The sequence below is a fragment of the Sphaeramia orbicularis genome, chromosome 3 (genome assembly GCF_902148855.1).
Source record: "Sphaeramia orbicularis chromosome 3, fSphaOr1.1, whole genome shotgun sequence".
In the NCBI taxonomy this organism is placed as follows: Eukaryota; Metazoa; Chordata; class Actinopteri; order Kurtiformes; family Apogonidae; genus Sphaeramia; species Sphaeramia orbicularis.
Window position 1 is genome coordinate 52,939,108 of NC_043959.1, and position 23,840 is coordinate 52,962,947.

Below are 23,840 nucleotides of genomic sequence, written 5' to 3' on the forward strand. Positions count from 1 at the left end.
CCATCACTATCACATCAAATACAATTAAACTGGTTTGATTTACATGATCTATAAACGTTATGTAAGTGCTGCTTGGACAAAATGACTATCAAATGAAACTGACATCCATCAATCATGAAAAAATGGAATGTATTTATGCTTCACTCTGCATAAAAAAATAGCTCATAGTTGGCATCAGAATCAATAACCAAGTGTCTAGGGTGTTTAAAGCAGCATGTAGAATAAGAGACGCAGGGGAAATGAGAGCAGAGAAAGAGCACATGCAACAAAAATAAATAGCCATAAATAAAACCTAGACACTTTGAAAAAGTCCAGAAATTTAAATGAGTAAGTTCACGTAGGTCTCGAACAATTAAACGAGTAAAATTCCTAAAGGACCACACCATAAATCTATGTCGACCTACCTATTTATGGTTGAAAAGCTGGTTCCACTTTGAAAGACTTTGACTTCTTAGAATTCAACTTTTAGAAAAGGGAGCACGTTTTGCTTTTGACAAATGTTGTTTGTGCAACATAGAATGAAACTCACTATGAACATACCAAATTTTATGTTCAAGCAACTCAGCAAAAAAGCTAATGTTATGGGAGAAGCTTCTTTTGTGGACTAGATTCACTGTCCATGGTGCTGAAGCTCTCTAAGTATGTCGGGTGCTGCCACTGTAAGAGAAGAAAACATTATTATTTCAGGCGCCCATACACTTCATGAACACATTTAACAAAGGTCATTTTACATGTGTAATATAGCCGCATAATAAACAGTGTGTTAGGACCATCTCCATCTGTTATTCATGAAAAACTCATTTCAGTTTATCTTGCATCTAAATCCAGTTCTGTATAATATTGACAGTATTTCATGTCAGCAACCACATGCTGACAATATTGAACCCAATGCTTTGACTAAATGCTTTTTTGAGTGATTACTTCAGCTCTGAGCACAGCTTGGGCTGATGTGACCCATCAGTCCAAGCTGCGCCTTTATTCTACAGCTGAGCCTGTGACTCTGCAACCGAGGGATCATTACACCTTCCTCTGTGGATCCCAGTGGGCATCTATTAACAGTCATCCTCCCTATTGTGCAGCAGATTAAAACTCACAGGCCATTAGACAGCACATTTAGGAGCTTTTGAAGTGGAAGGGACACTCTTTGTGTCAGAACCTGTTGTGACCTGTTATTCCTCTAGTGTCCTGTGAGTTAATTTCCAATAAAGATTCCAGACGTGTAAAATCTAATCAAACGTATACATCTTAACCCATAAAGACCTAGTGCTACTTTTGTGTCAGTTCCCAAATGAATTTTTGTCTATATTTAACCTTTCTTAAGTGATATATCATCACTGATTGTAATACTACCCTCTTAATTTTGTGTTTTTTCAGTGTAAATCATGCATTTTTCTGTATTTAATTTGCTGATCATGTTGATCAGGGGTGTCAAACTCATTTTAGTTCAGGGGCCAGATTCAGCTAAATTTGATCTGAAATGGGCCGAACCAGTAAAATAATAACATAATAATATATAAATAATGTCAACTCCAAACTTTTCTCTATGTTTTACAGCAAAAAAAGTTAATTTACATTTTCAACAGGTTTACATCAACTAACTATCCTTTCAAAAGATGTGAATGACATGAACAAACTGAAAAAATAAGTGTAATTTTAACAATATTATGCCTCAGTCTATCATTTACACATGTACATTATAACTTACAGATCACAGTGGATCTACAAATACACAAAACATCGAGTAACAGGCAGAATATTGTTAAAATTGTATTTGCTTCTCCTAAGACATTTCAGGTTATTTGCATTTTTTGCAAAATTATACTTTGTTTTAGTGTAAATACATGAAAATATGTACATTTACAAAGAGAAACATTTGGAGTTGTCATTATTTTTATGTTATTATGATAGTATTTTACTGGTCTGACCCACTTGAGATTGAATTGGTCTGAATGTGGAACCTGAACTAAAAGGATTGTTGATATCTTAGTGTAATTTGTGCATTTCACAAATTCATCCCAAGGGCCGGACTGGACCCTTTGGCGGGGCGGATTTGGCCCCCTGGCTGCATGTTTGACACCTGTGATGTAGATGTTCATAAAAGCTCAGATTAACCTTTTAAAACCTGATATATCAGATTTCAAAAGTCCGAAGTGCTGTGGAAAAATGGGCAAAAGGACTCACTCACAGCATATTTCCTAACCTTCTTATTGTCAAAATAAGAAACAAAGTCCAGACGAATCATTTTAGGCTTAGGATTTATAGGATTAAAGGTAAGGGTTATTATATCAGAAAAAGAAAACTGAAGAAAAAGTGACTTTTCCAGTGAATATATCAATAACTGAACATAAAAACAAGTGTCTCCATTCACTGTCATTGATCCAACTCTATGGGTTTTACTGGTGAACCAATGTTGTAGAAGATGACGGTGTTTCCATGTTCACTACAGAGCCTCTGAACCTCCAAATGGGTCATATCTGATGACCATGAAAAGATGACAAACTGCATTTTACACCATTTATTTACATGTATGGATAGGATTAGTGAACCAACAGGGATTAAACAGTTTTGATCAGTAGATGATTTTGGTCAACAGTGGCTGTTTGGGTCTTTATGGGTTAAAATGCATGAAGATACATTCACACATGGAGTGATTAAAATGCTAATCCTTAAGATGCATTTCTATTTGGTGGTATCTTCTGTGCTCAGCTGTGTGTGCTCTACAGGGATATAAAACCGTCCCATATGGACACCAAAATGAGCACCATTATGTGAACAATACATGTTCCAGCAATGTAAAGTATTAAATATTACAATTTATGTAAAGGTACAGAAGTTGAGACACGTTGCACTGTAAGCCTGGATAAGTAGAGTTTACTCAAAAAATTTGAGGCAAGTGATTGCACTTAAATGATTTGAGTAATGATCGACTAATCAATTGGTTTGAGTAGGTTCAGCTTTAATGCTTAAAGTACTGAACTTAAACTATTAAGTAGAAAACACTAAAAGACGAATTATTTGTACTTTAAATCTGTTGTAAAATCAACCCGACTACCCAACCATTCAATTTAGCATTTTAGATTACACTGATTAATTTTCGCAAGTGCAGCCAGAGTAAATAATCATTGATTAATCATTTTTTTTCAAGTTACTCAAACTTGTAATTCTATTTCTGACTACAGCAATTTCAAAATCATTCATCTTAGTGTATTGTAGCACGAATGGAAATTAACTTCATGCCAATCAAAGATCCAAGAGATACTTTAACCTTGACAAGACATTAGAATTTTCATCACGAAATAATAATTTTGGATGAACAGGAAACCGATTGTTCTTCCTATGGCTCTGACTCATGGTGCAGCTCTACAAAAATACAAAAACAAACACAAAAAGGCCAATAAACACTGCCATACACACATTAAATCCAAATTAACACTAACACCACAACCCCGCTGAACCCCTGCACCTAAAACTAACACATTTTCAACAACATGCCTAATACCCACAATGCAATGCGAAGATAAAAAGGTGTGGTCATGACTAAAACTTAGTGATTTAATTCCATTCAACTCAAACTTTTTCGTACTTTCAACTATGTCTACAAATTAGTAGAATATACTTAACATTTTATAGTAACATCAAAAAACTTAAATCATTTAAGTGCATTGTAATTAAAGCATTTTAGTAAATACAAATTCCAGAAATTACAGTCTAGGGTTAAGACTCAAGGATTAATGCGCACGAAAAAATAAAAAAAAACAACTCTGTCTGTGTGCTTCCATTTTTGCCTTATGCATTTACTGTTTGTATTGAGATCCTCTTATAACAAACTGCCTTCGCGAGCACATGCCAAGCATAAAATCCATATGCAATAAAAAAAAGTCTATTGGAATTGAATGCATGTTCATTTTCCATATTGCAACAATTCATGATACAATTTTTGGCTTTAATTGACTGGGCTGTAGGGTTTTAATACAAATGCTCCTGTGTGTGTATGTGTATATGTATGTGTGTGTGTGTGTGTGTGTGTGTGTGTGTGTGTGCGTGTGCACCTTCAACCCACCATGCTCCATATCAACTTATACTCTATCTATTTGTCTGGTTGCCTTCCTCCCCTGTCACCATAAATAGAAACTGCCCCAGACACATTACTATTCGTACAACATAATCCAATGCAGGTATAACCTACATCATGGCACAGAAGTGATACAGTAGTCCACTAATGGGTTCATATTTCCTTCCATCTCCCCCCCACGTCCCCTCAGGATCAATACAGCGCAGAAAGCCACACATAACGTTTTGAGAGAGATGTCTAACTTGTGCGTTTTAGAAGATAGATGAGCAAAAATATAAAAACAAGTTAGTTTTAGACGCACGCACAAATCTGTAGCTTTGGAGGAAAAACCGGCTCATATAGATCTGCGCCAGAGCATCAGTCCTATCCTGAGCGGAGGGGGAGACACACGCAGTAATACAGAGGCTCCGTGAGGGATGCACGGACTCAAAGTGAGGCGGGAAGTCAGGGAATTTCCTTTTTCTCCCCTTGTTTCTCTATGTCATCGGGATAAACAAATGAAAGGACAAACAGTCTGACTTAGTGACTCGGACGCATCGTGGAAGTTGGCTTTTGGACACTTTTGGAATCCTCTGCATCTGTATCTGCATCGTCCTGTCCGTCTATCGAGGTTTTAAATACAGCACACACATCCCATCCACTGCTTTTTCTTTTTTCTTTTTCTTTTTTCTTAAACTTGCACCTCTTGTCTGTTGTTTTCCATGTGCGCAATGGCTCGTCGTCTACACCGTCGGTCAGCTTGTCTGCGCACAGGGGTTTACCTGGATGCTTGACTGAAAAAGAAAAAAAAAAAAAAAGAAAAAGAAACTATTTTAACAACTTCTGTGGATTCGACCCTCGGAGTCTGGATACTTTGGAGATTTCAGACACGTATTTCATGAAACCCTCCTGCCTTTTCTTTTGGGGGATTTATATAGGAGACTGTACTGCGTTATAGCTCGTAGCGCACTTGTGTCTGACGATGTACTCCAGAAGGGAATATTGTGTGCTTTTGTTCTTGCTTAAAAGTGTTCTGTCGGACCCTGGAACCACGAACCAAGGTGAGCAGAAAGGGCGTTAAAGCATCTCCCACTGCATATTTAAGTTTTGGTATTTATTTGAGTCTTTTCCAACATGTAATTTGTAAGAACGAGGTTGCATTCATTGCCTTAATACATAACAACTGTATTTGCACCTACAACATTTAATGTCATTTGAATGGATGCATTTTCTACATTCTACATTGGGTTAGATGTTTACAAATGCCTATAATGGTCTTTGTTTCCCTACAGTAGAACTTTGTTGTTGTTTGCTCTCCTCAAAGTATAAGGAATGCACAGTGAAAACATACTGGCATCATTAAATGCATGGGAAAAATTCAGATCCACAGTAGGTGCCATCTGTTGTTAAGGCTATAGAGCTCCATCAGCCATATTATGGGGAGGTCTCTGACAGTATATTCCACCTCCAAAATCACAATACCACAAAACACTGGGACAGCTATAGGGACCACAGAGTGTGTTTCTGACATACCCTGACAGCAACACTTGATTCATCTGAGCTGCTTCTGTCTGCCTCTGTCTTGATGATTTCATTCATTTTCATGGGTGAAAATGTTCCAGTATTTTGGCCACTTATTTAGATGATCCCACACAAACTAACATGTCTGAATGTCATTATGTTCAGACTATATGGATAATTCTCTCTTTTAAGATAGGAACACAGTGGGAAGATGCACATATACAGTATAAGAATCACAGGGAATATTAATGTTATCTGCTGTGCTCTCATAAATCACGTGGATAAACGGCTGCCATAATATAATCTGCTCTTGACATCTTCTTCTTCACACATTTGCAGAGGTCAGTTGAATATTCCTTTTTGAATGTTTAATGTTTAAGGTTACGTATTTTCAGAGATGAGAGGAGCTCTCTCTGTTGCCAAATGTCAAAGTCTCCTTCACTTCATTCTTGTGTGGACGTGTGTGTATGTGTGTGTGTGTTCAGTTTCCCACAGGATGTCTACGTCTGTGGTTGTGACAGACTTGAAGGGGAGGGGGCGGACACAGGGGAAATCTGAAAAAACTACAACGTGAGGAGTTTAAATATACAGAGAACAAAGTTAATATATGTTGGGTCAGCTGCAGTTTATCTGCCCGAGTGTTCTGAATGTGAAGTATGTAGTCATACGTGCAGTATGTTCCTGACTATGGAAACATGTTTTTTTTTGTTTCTTAACTGGGTATTTGACAACTTTATTTAGCTTTATTTTTTTTAGTAACATAGAGGTTAAAAAACAGTGAAAATTTCCATATAAAGTTGGCTAGTTATGTAAGGTATTCTGAACCTTCACACAAAGTGATTTATATCAGTGTTTGAAAATGTTTTGTGTTAAAATTCCACAATTATCTTTGAGTTGTCACTTTGTGGGTTGTTTTTGGGCTTTAGAAAATTGACCTTTTATTTTCATACAGATGCAGGGTTACATATGTAACTGACATGTATAATTACTGGTTGCCGTTCAGGTTCAGTCAGACATGACTCTAATGCTCCACTCTGTCACAGAAACTTGGAAAAGGTTACTTGTCTATCATGGCAAAATGGTGTTATTTCATCTGCATATAGATGTCATGTTTTGATTTGAAGGGAGAGGATAGAGCTGCAGAAGTAAGGTATGCAAAACTAAAATGACAAAGGATAAGTCGTCCATCCTACTTTTTCTAAAGATCAAAAAAATTAGGTTTCAAATGATATCAGATCTAACAAAATATAATAGCAAAAGACACATGCTAACAAATGATTCAATATGTAGATTCTTGTTCTTCTTAAGGTTCCTCATTGATGTTGCTTATTTACACCGTTGCAGTTAAAAGTTGTGGCGGTGTAAAGTGGCCCATCCCTACATGACTCATGGCGTCACCTGTGACTCATCTTTTCAATCACCAGTGGCTGGTTTTAGAATTTAGTATAATACTGTGTTTCATTTATTTATTTATGGACTGTGGTTTACCTGTTGCTAAGAAGCTCAGTGTTGGCGAAATCCTGTCACAATAGGTTGTGTTTTCACTGCTTATTAGATGTGACACCGTCTCCCCTAAACAACAGGGGAGCTCAGGGAAGAGCATCTCATTTTTTGGGTTTTTTTTTTTGTAAGTTTTATGTTATCAATGTTAAAATTGCAATTATGGGAAGGACCTCATTAACATCATCCTTATTCATAGTTTAAGATGCTACAAATTCTCTCTAGATACAGCAAACTATGCTGGCAGGTGTTAAGGATGTCATAGACTGGTGCTTTGCAATTAGTTGTTTTCATCTCATCTTGTCATGAATCTTTGGTGTGAACTGGGCTAAAGACCATACTGATAAACATCAAGCCTCTTTCACATGCACTACACAAGGTCAAATGAGTGGTGGTGCTGCCTGATGGTCTGAATAAGAGCCAGAAAAGGGGGTGGAGCTAATTAAAGGGGGTTTAGAGGCAATGATAAAAATAAAAAAAATAAAAATTCCTTTTATGAACTAAATGTACATAATTTCACTATATGCATGCACAAAAATTCCACTAGAGGAACACAGACATGATAAACGTTGGTCCTGTCAGAAACTCAACCAAACATGGCTTCCTTTCATAAAATTTATTGTCTCACACTTGTTTTCCCAATAGGTCTGCTCCCTATCGATTACTTAATCTTCACTCTAAGTATCACAACTGACTATGGGTGATGGTTGGTGCTCACTAAATGTCACTATGCACAGCCTCGATGGTCTTAGCAGTTATGAAAATATCCCATTGCATCACAAATCTATTTGGACTAATTGCATATATTTATTCATTTTTAGATTTCCTATAAAACTGTGTATATTTGTATTACACATCTTTCTATTTTTTATTTATTTATTTTTTTCTCCACCATTTTGCTTATGTAACACCCATTTGCATCACTAAGAAAATATGAATGCTAAAAGAAAGCTACTGCAAAATGTAGTTAATTGCTAGATTAACTCTGTAACTCTGCCACAGTGATTATCCAAACATGGTTGTAAAAGTTATCTAAAATGATACGGAAAAACAAAAAAACCCAAAGTGGATTCAGTTAACACAGACAAATAATCAAGTCGAAGTCTAACACAAATCTATGTATGCCAAATAAATAGCAAATATATGGTGTTTTTTTGGTGTTTATACGACTCATGTTGTAGGAAATAACTGCTATTGACATGTTTTCTCATAATGAAAAAAAAAAAAAATCACATCATTAAACACATCACTATTGTGGGTTTTCAAAGGTGGTGTATTCAGACACCTCTGAGCTTACAGCAAGCAGCAGCGTCTGTGTCATGAATTACATGTTGCAGTCAACATTCATTATCATCTCAAGTAGAAAATAATGACACTTCCTCTCCATGTGGGTTTTTGAACCTACATCTCGAAAAGGTAAAGAAGCAAAGATCTCAGCCAAGTGCCTGTCGCTTTGAATAACCTCAGACAAATATTTATACTTATAAATGAGGATTCTGATTCGATGTCTATCTTTTTGAGTGTTCTTGAACCTCTTGTAGGAGACGATTTGTAGAAATCTTTCAAGTCTGGCTCTGGCCCAGGTTTTTACTCATGTCGACTCACTTCCAAAAACAGATGGTTTTGTTCTGTAAACCGTAGCTCAGAAAAGGCTGTCAGATGGTACCATTGAAAAGAATTAATGTAATATATGTGATTGTAAAATTGGTATGTGATGTGACAGTCTAATAACTTGGTAGACGGAGCAGAGGGAAACATGGCTTAAAGGAAACTATCAGTACAAACGAATCACAGGTTATGTAATACAAATCTGGATAGCAGTCGTTCCCAATTGGAGGTACAACATTTTTTCTATTTTCTTTTGAAGTGTAAATTTTCCAGTGAGATGTGACACAACAAATATGCAACTTAACTGCGACTTTACAGATGTTTCTTGGAGCACCTCCGACTGTGTGTGCAATTAGGGCTTCACAGGATATGGATAAACATAAAAAAAAAGCTAAAACTAAGGTAAATGAAGTAAGGGATAGGCTTAATTTCTTACGAGGATGTTCAGGGGAAACATGGTGATCATATGACAGATTAAGCTAACATGTTGACTGTGGCAGGTTTTTTTTTATTTTTATTTTTTATTTCTGCTGCTTAGAGAGAAGAAACCAGCTGCCAAGTAAGAAAATGAACCACAGCCAACTTGATTTTACTTAAAATGACCAGAAAAAAGTGTTGAGACCTAACTTGGCAATCAGATTTAGTGCATAGTTGTTGTTGCAAATGTCACAATCTGTCAAAAAATTAAATCAGGAAAAATGTGCCGCTGGAGGATTCACTGATAAATATCCATTTTAGACCTCTAACTGCAATGTTTTACAATTCATTGCTGACATGTCATAAGAAGATGTTTTGTTTATTTTTTCATTCCCTCCACATCAGCTTTTGCTCTGACCCCACCAACTCTGTCCACTGAACAAAACAAGCAACTATAAATGGTACCAACAGTCAGACAACACTATAGTTTTAGGTGAACTTAAAACTGTGGACAATGGAGATGATACTGGATGTAGCAGATGACGAGGTTTTAATCTGTATAATAGTAATAAATAAAGTAATAAATGATGTGGATTTATCCATAACTCCAGTCCAGTCTGTTTTGCAAAGGTATCCAGGCTATCTGCAGGTTTAAGGAAGACAATTTTATGACTTTAAGACATTTTCAAGATGCTTTGCTCCAATTTTAGACCAAACATTCACAAAAATAACAGTGACCTCATAGTTATTGTCTCGAACCAGTCGTAATCATGTTTCAATCCAGATAACATTACATTTCCGTTTCTTCATGACTAATACAGATGTTCAAGCTGCTGAAGGTCTTACCTGAACGCTCCACTGGCTTTACTCATTCTAATAAAATGCTAATCATTAAATACAAATTTGACAGTTTTTACCCCACCCCCCAAAGGGGAGGCAAGAGGTATTATTTTTTGTTCGGTTTGTTTGTTTCTATGTTTGTTTGTTTGATTGTTAACACTCTAGCAGCAAAACTATTGGCTGAATTCGTACCAAATTGGATGTATAAATTGCCAGTGACCCAGAAGAGATGGGCTTACATTTTGAGAACGCTAGGTCAAAGTTAAAATTTTTTATGAATTTTTTAATTCTTTTTTTTCCTCCCATTTCCTTATAATGGATGACATTTTAAATGTCTATAAAAACATCAATTTTGTTTCAATTTACTTCAAACTTGGCACATATATAGCACACACATAGACATGATGATGCCAGCTGGATCAATGCCAAAATAAGCTACAATATGTGCGAGGGGTGGGGTTTGTTGTGCCTGGTACCACTTGTTTTTACAAGAATTTCCACAGCAAATATAGAATTCTCATTTATTGTGTCTGAGGAATTTTAAGACTTTTGACTATAAAACCCTGGGTATCTGTTCTACAGGTCATACACTGATTTACACACCTGGATTTGATGTTTTAGGTGCAGGTTCATTACACAAACCAATAATACACATGCACAGAGCAGGGTGTCACCATTGTTTTCCATTCTCTCTGACCACATGGATCCACACAAACTGTTTTAAAAAAAACCTTCACTTTCTTCACTTTCATCTCAGTTCTTGTGACCTAAAATGCCCTGTTACATGTGGGCGAGACGCCAAATGTAGAGCGTGAATGAGGCATGAATTCTAAAAGGTGACGTGGAACTAACTAGTGAAAGCAGTTGCAGATTATGGTTTTAAATATAGAAAGTATGACAATGATATGATTTGGCTTATGATAAACACAATTTGGCGTCTTTGTACTTTTGTGTTTGTGTTCTCTTTGATCACAATAATGGGTTAGTTATTGTTTTGTGACACCAAAATGAAGCTGAAAAATGCATTTTTATGAGGATTTGACAATGGTATGTGTAGGTAAGTAAAAGAGAGACAGTTAAAAAAGTTTGTAGACATTTTTTGCCACTGTCAAATATGATGTGGAATATTGCCAATGATCATGAGATATTGCTTTTGTAATTTTGTAAAAATCAATAACTTTGTGTCTCTGATGGTCTCTCTCTCTCCCCCCTCGCTCTTTCTCTCTCTTTGTCCTCTTTTAAAACAGAGGCAAAGCCACCTTATTATAATTCAGCCTTTAATTACCAGTGGAGGATCAAGGCTAAATGAAGTCTCTGTAAATACTGAAGCGGTTCATTTAGTCTTACCAAAGTGTATCTTCTCTGGTTATCTAACTTGTTCTCAAAACAGTAGCAAACCCATTAAATTAGGCCAGATTTGGCAAAGTCTGTTGTATACTAGAGTGACAGGTCATCTGATGATGTGACTCTCTGGTCTATAATGTCAGCCAGTGAAGTGGGACGCACTTTATTGATAGAGATTGTAATTAACTGGCGGTGTGAAGACAAAGGAAATTGCACATTCATCATATCAAATTGGCTCCGAGGGCTAAGCAAAGGCCAGATAATAGCTCTCTTCATGTCTGAGCCGTGACTGGAGTGCAGACAGCTTTAGATGGTTGCACTTGTATGTTCACAGTGCAATCATCGACAAGCAACAAGAAGCAAACTGTTGATACAGCCACGCAAAAGGCAGGTAGATGTGAACGCGCTAAACAAAGAAGTGAGCATAGGTATATGGTTTAATGTGCACATGAGTGTCCTTCATCATTAAGCCATAATTAGTATGATTGTCTGTTGGTCCATCTGTCCACTTGTCTTTATCTTATAGTCCATCCATCTTTCTGTCAAACATCACAGACATGACTGATCTGATTTTCATACCATAGATAATGAACCATTTTGTGTACATAATATCAGGGAGTAATTTTTGTCTTTACCTACTGGGAATAATTAGGCTGTAATAATCATATATTTAATGTTTTCACTAGAGTTTGATCAAAATTAGTGAATTCATATTATTATTAATGTATAATTGAAGGACTTAATGATTATAGGGTCGGTTCACTCCTCTTTATTGGCATGAAGGTCATTATAAACAAAGCACCAGTAATAGTTTAATCAGATAATAAATTATAAGATTTAAATAATGTATAGTCCAACACCCATTTATTTACAAAACACAACAATGGACTATCTTTAAAGCCCTTAAATTTTTAAGAATGTTTAATCCCTTTTAAGTCTCTAATCCTATCAATATGTACAATTAAGATAAAATAAAATAATATAAATATCATGCAATTTTTCAGCTTTTCAGCATCAGCAGATGTGTGATTTGGAGGCACCATAGTAAACTTAGAAACAGCATCATTGATTCACCAACAAAACCTATGTAATTTGACCAATGTCAGTGGTTATTGACATTTGTTTTTATGTTGAGGTAAATATATATTTTGCTGTAAAAGTCACTCTACTTTTCTCTGTTTTGATGTAATGATCTTTGATTGTACTCTGAGCTTTTACGAACATTTATATGATCAGTAAATGAAATGTGAGAAAATATCAGATTTTCACTGACGAATACAAAATGCAGAGGATGATATTATGATAAATGGTGATAAATCACACAGGAAAGGTTAAAATTACCACAAAAATAATTATAGGTCTTTAACGGTTCATAAAAATAAACCAAAATGGCTTTGTGATCTTTAACTGGAGTTGTAATTTTGTCTGTGTCTGATATGAGTAACATAAAAGTTAAAGTACTTTTTTTTTTTTTCCATTTCTTTATGTGTTCCCCTTTATTCGTCTTATCCTGGATGTCATGTAGGACACAGGACTCCTGACCTCTGTGAAGGAGAGCACTAATCTTTCAGACTCCACTGAAATGGAGGGCGGTTCAGTCTTAGTGTTAGTGTTGTGCTGGACTTTGCTAAGAGCTGTTATTTCATAGGTGGTTGAATCGGATAAGGGCTTTACAGCTCTGTCAGCTCGTCATTGACAGCTTGATAACTATTGTCTGCTCTCTTCCTATTTTGTCACCTCCATTTCTCTTCTTTTTAAACTCACTGTCCAACCTCTCTCACTCACTCTGTCTTATCCTCTCTGTTCTTTCTGTCACTCTTTATGCTTGCACTGTTCCAACTTTTCTCCTCCATTATACATGACTTTCTTTCTCACCATCCTACTTTCTCTAGTGGTTCTGTTGGACACCACGACAGTGCTAGGAGAACTGGACTGGAAGACCTATCCTGTCAATGGGGTGAGTGATATTAGCACCTTCTACTATGACCTCAATGTCCACATGCTCCCATGGAATTTAACCTGTCAACAGCTGAGAAATGAAGAAAATGATGTATCAATAGATGTGTTATTATTTTTGCTTAAGCTTGGCATAACAGCAAAACATTTTCTATCCTCAAAAAATAATCTGACTCAATGATCCTGTATTTATATTTGGATAAAAACAAAAAACAAAAAAAACATCCCATCTGTCTGTGACAGTGGTTAAACCAACATTTTATTGCACAGATCTAAGGTAAAAGCAGCAGAAACACAGACATACATATGATGTATTGCCAATTTATCCAAATTATCTTATTTATATGTGTGATCTGAATCCTGAACCTAGACAAGTGCTTAATCTGTGTACATGCAGTACATAGATTATACATTGTGTATTTAACCCAATGATGCCAAACGTATCATATTTGTTACATGAGTTTTGATGCCCTCTACATGATCAGTGTAGTATTTTTTTTGTTGAAGAACCTGATGTAAACAATTAGATACATGCAATACATGGATAATCCACCAGGGGGGAGGAATTCGGTCACCAGAGGCCTTTCCAGTGAGACTACAAGATTGTCATTAATGAGGAAGGAGGCAGAACTTTGCCAGTTTTGAAAAGGAATTACCAATTTGTTAGACATGTTTGTGTTATATTATGTTTTTGTTTGTTCGAAAATAATAATATCTTAGCATTGAGACCCGATGAATTAAATACGATACAAAATTGAAACTCATACATGGAAATTGATATTTGAAAAAAAAAAAAAAATGTTTTTGGTTGTTCAGAAGGACCAATAAAGGCTCCAGTTTCAAAGAACTGGAATTTTCTGTCAGTGATTTAATAGTTCAGGCTTTACAGGATTAACTGTAAATACACAATTACAGATTACACACTGATTAATGTGCTTGGATTGAAGAGTTTGCTACTTTTACTACTCAGTTTATTACTCAACAGAACTTGCTTCCTATAGTAGCTTCTCAATTGGAATTACTGACCTTAAGGGAAAATAATAGCTAAAAATGCATGTGTAGTTTGATTTTCACACCCAGATTGATTAATGAAAGGGATGCTAAACATTGATCTGTGAACAGAATCATGACCCACTGGCAATAAAACATATTAATGCTGGTTCAGAAATAGGAATTAAGAATATGTCAGTAAATATTTTACATGCAGACATGCAACACACATTGAAATCGACGCTCTTTGTTTATTCAACCTATCACTAGCTATACACGCAGGAACACACCACACACAACTCGGCCACATGAACAAAAAAAAAACAACAACTCACAAATATGTTTAAAAAGAAGCATTTTACAGGTCAATACAGTTCATCTTGTAACTTGAACATTTTGAGCCTTCCCACTGTGATGATGACAGAGTCATATATATGAGCACTAGTAGTAGCACTAATAGGGTATTATTGAACTTTATGAAATTTGTATTGAACAATCAGGCTCTAATCAGAGGCGTTTGTCCAGCTGACCTTCAGTTGGATTCTGCCAAATGCCATTCATTTTCTGGCTGATCAGCCTGAAACATTTTGACCGCTGTATTCAGAACCACCAAACTCACATTGATTTTACCAGTGATTGTAATCTCAAATAACACATTGAAAAATTCAGTTTTTTTGTTCTGCCCTCCTGTTTCCTACAATTGCACTTCACCCAGTTTTTCTTGCATGTGATAATATTTTGCTTATTGTACTTTACCACTGATGCTTGATTTGATCCTCTCTTTTGTAAGTCGCCTTGGATAAAAGTATCCGCTAAATGCAATGTAATGTAATGTAAAATACCACAGTCATACGACACAAACTGCAGAATTGTTCTTTTTCTCGGCAAACTCCAGTAGGTTGAAGAGGCTTCAGGGCTTCGGTCCCTTGTGGGAAAAGGCTGTATGATGGCAAGAAAAAGAGGAGAAAATATTCTAAATATAGCAAACACTTAAACAGATATTGATTTACAGGAGGGCCTTTCTCAGGTGGTAAAACCAGCATAAAAACTCACACTAATTCTTTCAGAGCCTCAAATGACTCTGCATGAGTGTCTTGTGATTATTCATCGCACGGACATCCCTGAACTACTCCTGTCACACATTCAAACCTGACACTGATTATCACATTCACAGCCTTTTTCAGGCTCTGGAGTAATTTTCAGATTCATGCCGTGGGTAGAGTTTGACTCAGAACTGGGGTAAAGTTACTCTTTAATTACTTTGAATATGATGCTCATGACTCATATCCATTTATTTATTGAGACATTAGTTACTTTGACTCAGCTGTTAAGCTCAACAATAATCAGTCTTCAATATAGCCACAAATTTTTAATCTTCTGCAATATTGGCCAATTAATTAGGTATTAGATTTTTCCTTCTGCAAACTATCATTATTCCATCAGCCTTTAAAAATCCACTATTGGTCAATGATGACATACAATTTCTAGTGCAGACATAAATCAATGCAGAGAGCGTGAGGGGATAAAGGTATCCTGTGGAGCTTTTGACCTCCATTAGTGCTATATCTTTTGAAGTGGGTCCCCTTCTGTTTTCCTAGTGTGCATGAATGGGGACACACATGCAGGCCATCGATTTCATGTTCAGCAGGCAGTTGGTGGTTGTAAAGTGACAAGAAACATAGTTATATACCAACAAAGATGCTTATGTCCTAGGAAGCGTGTTTGAGTATTGTTCAAGAGTGAGGGAAGGATGAAGGGAGATTTTATAGATTGGTGTGGCGTCTGCAGCAATACAGAAGTAGTATCAGTGTGTCATTGTGAACATGGAGCTGCGACCAGTTTAGCTTAATTTACCCACAGTCCTCCCCTCATCTATAGCCAGTGGCGTAGTCCAGGGTATACACTGGTATATGGTGTAAACCTACTTATTTTTCTGTCAGCTTTGGGTATACCCCCTTCTAAATCCCCCTAATGCGAGCCAGATTGCCCATTTATTCCCCCTGGATGGTGAAGCCATGACCTGCCCTACTCTGCCTCTAATTGGCTAGAACTTGGTACCTTCACTGATTAGATTGGTTAACTTTAGGCATGAGGACTGATGAGCCAATCAAAGGTAGCGTAGGGTGGGTCATCCAGAGGAAAATATTGCTAACTTAGCGCCAGAGCCAGGGCTCTGTTTAGTGCTGACCACATCTGGAACCTGATTGGACACCTCAGGTGCCAGTGCCACCCCAGTTGATTGACAGATCACTGCAAGTCTTGTTGAAAGATGTGCAATTATTGGAAATGCAAACAAGAAAGGCAGAATAAACGTCTTTCAAATGAGTGGCACCTATTGAGAGAACCTACTTTCATGGAATACATGATTTTGAGGTAAGTTTTAGGTGGTTTCAGAATGAGTCACTGTTTTAAACTACTGGTCATATGACTGCACATTTAGAGGAGAAGAGATTTTGTCGCCAATAGTTCAATTATGCAAGTGGCCTAGCGTTATGAAAGGCTAACGATATCCTATATGTGCCTCATGTTGAATACATTTACATTCATGCAGCTGCTTGTGTGACCAGTAATACCTTCGAAATGCTCCTGATCAAGTTATGATAATTTTATAATAGTGAGCAAATACTACTGATGGATTTTGGGGTAAAATAAATAGAGCAGTCTTACATGTTACTGTTTTTAAAACAACGTTTTTCTGGACTACTTTAAAAAAAAAGGGCAAAAATTGAGAGAATACCCACTTCTCCCGGGACCACTACACCACTGTCTATAACCTCAAGATTTAGGCTGTGACCAACAGAACAAGACTGCAAAAACAAGTATCAGAAATAGATTTCCTCAGCAGGGTCTCCCTAAAAGATGAGATGAGCTGCTCAGTCATCGGGTGGTGTCAGTTGAGGTGGTTTGGAAGACTCCTAGACATTTCCCTGGAGAGGCGTTTTAGGGATGTCCAACCAGGAGGAGGCCCCAGGGCAGAACCAGGACACACTAGAGGAATTATATGTGTCCCCCTGGAAGAACTGGAGGAGGCTGCCAGGGACAGGGACATCTGGATCTGTTATATTAATGAACAGGTTATACACAGGCTATACATATGTGTTTTTATGTGCAAAAAATGATTAAGTACACACACGTAACTGTTGTGTGCATGTTACCCTGCTGATGTAGTTGTAGTGAGATATTTTTCAAACCTTTAACACCTCTGTGATCAATTCACTCACATGATTTCTCTACAAAAAAGATGAAAATGGCCTGAATATGCTGTTTTATTGAGAACAATTCAATTTATCCTTCTTTGCACCTATTTACCTCAACGTCCTTCATGACCAGTAAGTAAAAACAAGAAACACAATTTGTAAATTAAGTGAGATTTTTTCTGAATGACAGCAGGATAAAATACCCTAAGCGTGAAAATGTTATCATTATTAAATAGAGACTTGATCCAGTTTTTAATATATCACGGAATAGTAAGATGTAATCTATCACAGGAACTATTTTCATTGTGTCCTATTGTTTCTTCAGGGCTAAACCTGGATTAAAAATACTGTTGATTTAAATTTTACAAATATTTCAACTGGCTCTGAGCAACCATCAGCGACAGCAACAATTTTTTATTTTTATTTTTATTTTTTTTATGCCGTTGTGTCTAATTCAGGACAAGAGATAGCAGGACTGTTTGTGTTTTCGGGCCATTATTGAAAGAGTAATAAATCCTTTGGAGTAAAACCAATAAATAACAACAGAATACTGAGATGTTTTCAAGGCCACGTCCTAATATTGAAACAGCTTCTCCTCCCTTACACAGCCCAAATGACGTTTTGCTGTGGGGAACAACAATTCCATTAATTGGTTGTACAAAAACCCTACACAACACATCAAATCAATATTTCATCACAACTACAGAGATTTAATGATATTTTCATAACACCTTTTTCTCTCTTGTCCCTTCATTCTGACAGTGACAAATTGTCTTGTTTTACTCAGAACCTCACACCTCTTAGCTAGGTTGAGTGTTGTTGATAGTAAAATATATAAGGGCCATTGTATTGTATTGTATTGTATTCTATTCTATTCTGTTCTATTGTATTGTATTGTATTCTATTCTATTCTATTCTATTCTATTCTATTCTATTCTGTTCTGTTCTATTCTATTCTATTCTGTTCTGTTCTATTCTATTCTATTCTATTCTGTTCTGTTCTGTTCCGTTCTGTTTTGTTCTATTCTATTCTATTCTATTCTATTCTATTCTATTCTATTCTATTCTATTCTATTCTATTCTATTCTGCTCTGTTCTACTGTATTGTATTGTAGCCTGTTTTGTTCTATTCTATTCTATTCTATTCTATTCTATTCTATTCTATTCTATTCTATTCTATTCTATTCTATTATACTCTACTCTATTCTACTCTATTCTGTTAAATTCATTCACATCCATTATATGAATGAGAATAATGCCCGTCCCTGACTCTAATCCACATGTGGTGATATTACTTCTTACATTGATTGCACTGGTTGATTAGAATAATTAATACTAGTGGTCTAATTGGGGCCATTATTCCCAAGTTTTTTCTTACTTTTCTCAAAGTGATATATGTGTACCATGGTTGTTTGTGTCCTGAGGGTAGAGAAAGGATGGTGAGAGGTTAATGGGCATCACCCTTCAAAAAGATGCTTAAGGACCTAAATGCCTAAGAAAGACCGCTCTTAATTATGCTAATTACCTAAAGTTGTAATGATTGTCAAGTAGCATTATGAACTTCTGTGGTTTTCTTCCACATCACATGTTGAGAGCTGTACTTCTCAATCATGTTAGTGTTTTAGCTGCTGGACAGTATTTCTGATATCATCTCAATGCTCAGGAAAAAAAGAAGCTGCTCCTAATGTTTTGCTCCTGCAGCCATCAGTAATTTGGAACTTGATATCTTTATCTGTGAGACAATGGCTCCATGGAAACCTTTTTTACTGCAACAAAGATTTCCGCTGACTAAATTCAGTGAAGATTCCTGTCAGGAGCTGAGTGCAGACTGGCAGGAGCTAATGTGGAAAAAAAAAAAAAAGAACCATAACAACTAGAGACTTCAACATATCTGCCCAAATAACAAGTCGACAAAGGCAGACTTCATCAGTTCTCATTCAGCGCAGACTGGTCTGTTCAGTCTGGATGTGAAGCTAACACATACTGGAGCTGTTCAGAACTGCATTGTTTTTATTTACTGGGACAGCAGAGGATACATGGGTTGTACCTGTCAATACACTTTAAACAGATAAAGCAACAGCATCTTGAAAATGAGCCATTTTATCAACAATCTTGTAGTAAATGACAAACATTTATTTATTTGAGTCGGTTTAATTCAAGGACTTGATATGAGTTGCTGGTATATGTTTGTCCATTCATGGTCTTAAACTCTGAGAATGAAGCGCTCAGCATTTACACTTAATACTGCATTTTGGTATTTGAATCACAACTTTATGATACATGTATTCTTCAAACCAATAGATAAAATCATGAGACAACATCTCAACCTGATCGAATACTAAAATAAAATAATAGTCTCACCCTGTTTTTTTAGTAATATTCATTAGAAGGCATTATGTAATTTGTTAAAATAGCAATTTCATTCAGTCAGTTTTCTTTTTATCCCAAAAGAACAATTGTTCAAGATTTTTTTTATGATCACCTGCTGTTGATTAGAGACTCAGAGTTGATGTTTCAGTAAATGAAATGATCAATCAAACGATGATTTCTCATATTGTAGTGACTTCAAAACATGAATTAGTTCTACATCTTGTACTTTAAACCTGGTTTCTGTTTGTTGCAGTTTGCTAAGCTCAAGGCTAATAGGCAGAGCGATTAGTAGGTGCATATCTGATTGCCTCAGAGAGCGTGGGCTGCAGCTCATCTTTCAAACCAGAGGTTTGCATTTGTTTTCTCTGCTCTGAACCATGCCACATCCCAAGGGTGCATTTTAGAACACTGAGGCACACAAAGTGACAAATCACCATTTTCTCCTGTTTGTATGCATAATGGAACTCAAATTACTTAATGCTGATCTTATGCAAACCAGCAAGCCTGCGTTCTGTAAAGGCACTGTATTACTGTTCCTTGCCCAGAAATGAGGGCAATGAAATGACAAAATATGGAGTGTATAGGAGAAAGAAACTCCTCCCACACCCAGTATCTGAGTCTTGCTTGAATTAACAATTTCTCTCCATGACTGCTGTATTTATACATGTGTACACTGAATGACAGAACATCTCAGAGCGCACAGGCTAATTGGCATGTGGAAAACACTGCAGAACACAGTGCTCAGAGTAGTTTACAACGGCATTCAGCTTTTTACATTAGCGCAGATTAGTAGAGCAGAACAAACTGTGTGGGTTTGTGTTACTTTAACAGATGAAACAATAGAGTTAAGTTAAAAGCTCATAATACAGCTGTTTCTTCAAGCCTTCAGGGTTAATGTACAATACTTGTGTGAACGTATACCTCACAGCCTCCTTAATCTGCAACATGATTAGGTATGTATGCTATACAGTTAATTACTGTAAGTAAGACTCAAATCTGTTTTTATTTTTAGCCAGTTATAGACTGAACATGTAGCAGACTTTTATGTGTAAGGTCTGATAGATATCACACCATGTACATGTGCAGCCACAATGTAAATAATGTGAATATCTCAATATCTTTTACATTTTAAGAATGTTTAATTATAATTCTCTATTTATATGAATATTTATATAACTACCAAATTTCTCATTTTCCTTTATATTTCACTCTCACATTCTCTTACACTGGTGTGTTGTATGTTGCTGCTGTCAACTGTGAAATTTCCCCATGGTGGGATCAGTAAAGTCTTATCTTATCTTATCTTATCTTATCTTATCTTATCTTATCTTATCTTATCTTAGATAGTCAGGTTCTGCATATCAACCTTTACATAGACTGTCTGGCCAAAACACAGTCACATACAATATTTCATTGGACCATCTAGGTTTGTTTACAGGGTTCAGTCACTGTTGTTTAAGTCATGCAACACTTACGTAGTGTGGCAGGAAATGCTGCAACATTTATTTCTTTCCAGATTTGCACTAATTTTTCATCAACATCTTGTATTGATAATGGGAGAGTCAGTTCATTGTGTAAAGTCTTCTCCATCACATCCCAAAGATTATCAATGCGGTTCAGATCTGGACTCTGTTGAGTCCAATCCATGTGCAGAAATGAAGTCTCACACTCCCAGAACCACTGTTTCATAGTCTGAGCCTGATGAGTCCTGGTATTGTCATCTTGAATATATTTGTGTCATCAGGGAGAAAAAGATCCTCTCATATTCAGACCTGGTCATTCAGAATATTCAGGTTCAGCTAAACCTCATATTTTGACACAGAACATTTCTAAACCTAGACCTGATCTACTGACTCAACTCCAGATCATAATACTGTCCCCACAGGCTTGTGCTTTGGGCACTAGGCATGATGGGTATCCTTAATCCATCTCTCTTCTAACCCTGATGGACCCATCACTCTGGAATAGGGTCAGTCTGCACTCATCAGACCACATGACATTTTTCCATTGAAATTCCATCCCATTTCACAGTCCAATCTTCATGTTCTCTCACAAACTGATGGTTGCTTAAGAAATGAGAAGAAATTGTTGCAGTTGAACCATATTAACAACTGCAGTAATTATCCAATGGAGTGATCTGAATTTTGCATGGTTAAATCCAGGCGGTGGTTTTTTTTCCTTGGAAGATTTTTAATAATGTATGCATCATTTCATACTGTATTTCAAATTGCGTTTCACTACAGATTAAAGAATACAATCCCACAAATGTTTTCTAACATTTTCGGTTAGATTACTCTATCTACATAGACTTTTTTTTTGTTACTTCAGTCATGTCTTACAGTGTAATGAGCATTCGCACAATGCTTCTCCCTAAAGTAGATGGAACTTAATCTGAATGTATTGTAACACTTGCTGTGGAGACAAGTATCTGTAAACATAAAGCAGTGTGATGTCTGGGAAAAAGGATGGCATTGTGAAGTTACAGTGAAAACCAGTAAAGTGAGGTGAAAATGAAACTATGTCAATTATTCATCCATAATAGAACATTTTGTTGTCTTGTGACTAATCCTGTTAAAATCAAAATGGCACCAGAATAGCCAGATTTGACCTTTTGAGTTTTTGCACAGCATGAAATGGATGAAAAACATAAATAATATGTAAATTTAGTGTTGAATTGAATATGCAACTTGACTGTCCATTGTAACATCACTTTCTTTATCTCCTGTCATGTGTGTAGACACATAAGCTACACTATGTGTGTGTGTGTGTGTAGGTGTGTGTGTGTGTGTGTGCATATATATATATATATATATATATATATATATATATATATATATATATATATATATATATATATATATATATGTACACAGGGTGTTTAAAAAAAAAAACAAAAAAAAAACACATTTTGAAAAATTACCCCCAGTTCTGCATTTGATAATTTTTGGAATTTTCTTTTATGCACGTCGGTAGGTAGGGGCTGGAGGATATTTGTCCAAAGTCAGGGTTAACCCTAACCCTAACCCTAACCCTAACTTGGCCTGTCCTCAGTGACATTTTCAGGCTTAAACAAGTTGAATTAACTTTGAAAGGCAGGAATAGCTGCCATGGGTAAAGAAATGAAACTAACATGGTGGCCAAAGTGTTAATACTGTAACCTGGCAATTTTGTGGAAAACAAGATGGATGCCCATTGTCCCCTCCCTTGACCTTTGACTGGATTTAAATCCCACCGCTACTTCGCGTAAACCAGTTTTTTCTTGGATTGCGCAATTTGCCCCTGTTCACTCATGCATGAAAACCTGGGTCTGTAAACTTGGACAAATATCTACCAATCCCCTACCTACCGACATCCATAAAAGAAAATTCCAAAAATTATCAAATGCGGAACTGGGGGTAATTTTTCAAAATGTATTTTTTATATTATACACCCTGTATTTTCTATATATGGAACACTGTTACATATGTTCTTTTTCTGTCCCACACTGATTGCATCCTCCCTCACGAAGGCACAGATACAAACATTATTGGGTAGCTGTAGATCTGAATGAGAAAAAGAGTTATTATGATTGATTAATCATTTAGCCCTTGGGTGTCACATAGAGCTAATTTCGATAGCTTAATTAATATAAGATTAATTGCTTTCACAAACTCCACTCAAGGTTAAAGTGTTATTTAATAATTTATATTTGAGAACACTCTGGCTCAGTTGTTTCAATTTCCTCTCAGATTTAACTTGTGCTGTCTGTCACCTGAAGTACTTTTATTCGGTCCCTCTTTGTGTGACACCTTCATGTACATTAATCATGAAGGACTTTTGCGGTCAGAGTGTGCATTTGTGTGTTTGTATATTAAGTGAGCAGGGAAGTGTATCACATTCGACTCTTTTACCTGGTGATGTCAGGGATAATCTGTGAAGAAGCTAAATCCAAACTCAGGGATTCTGCCAATTTTCCTTTCAAACGTTTCTTTAAATGTGTTTACTTTTGCCCACAGTTGGACACCACAAGTCATATATCCTTTAATACCCTCATATTTCATAATCTA

General features: G+C 36.3%; 1 protein-coding gene across 2 annotated transcripts in view; it reads left to right on the top strand.

Annotated features, from left to right (window-relative positions):
- Window positions 1-4,322: 4,322 nt before the first annotated feature.
- Window positions 4,323-23,840, top strand: part of LOC115410930 (ephrin type-A receptor 6-like) — a 62,516-nt gene continuing 42,998 nt past the window's right edge. The window contains exons 1-2 of one of the 2 annotated variants that reach the window (XM_030122769.1): window positions 4,323-5,112; window positions 13,174-13,238. In XM_030122769.1, the coding sequence (XP_029978629.1) occupies window positions 5,034-5,112; window positions 13,174-13,238 (144 nt within the window). In that variant the 5' untranslated portion in view covers window positions 4,323-5,033. The remainder of the gene's footprint in view (window positions 5,113-13,173; window positions 13,239-23,840) is intronic. The other variant, XM_030122777.1, reaches the window with a different exon arrangement.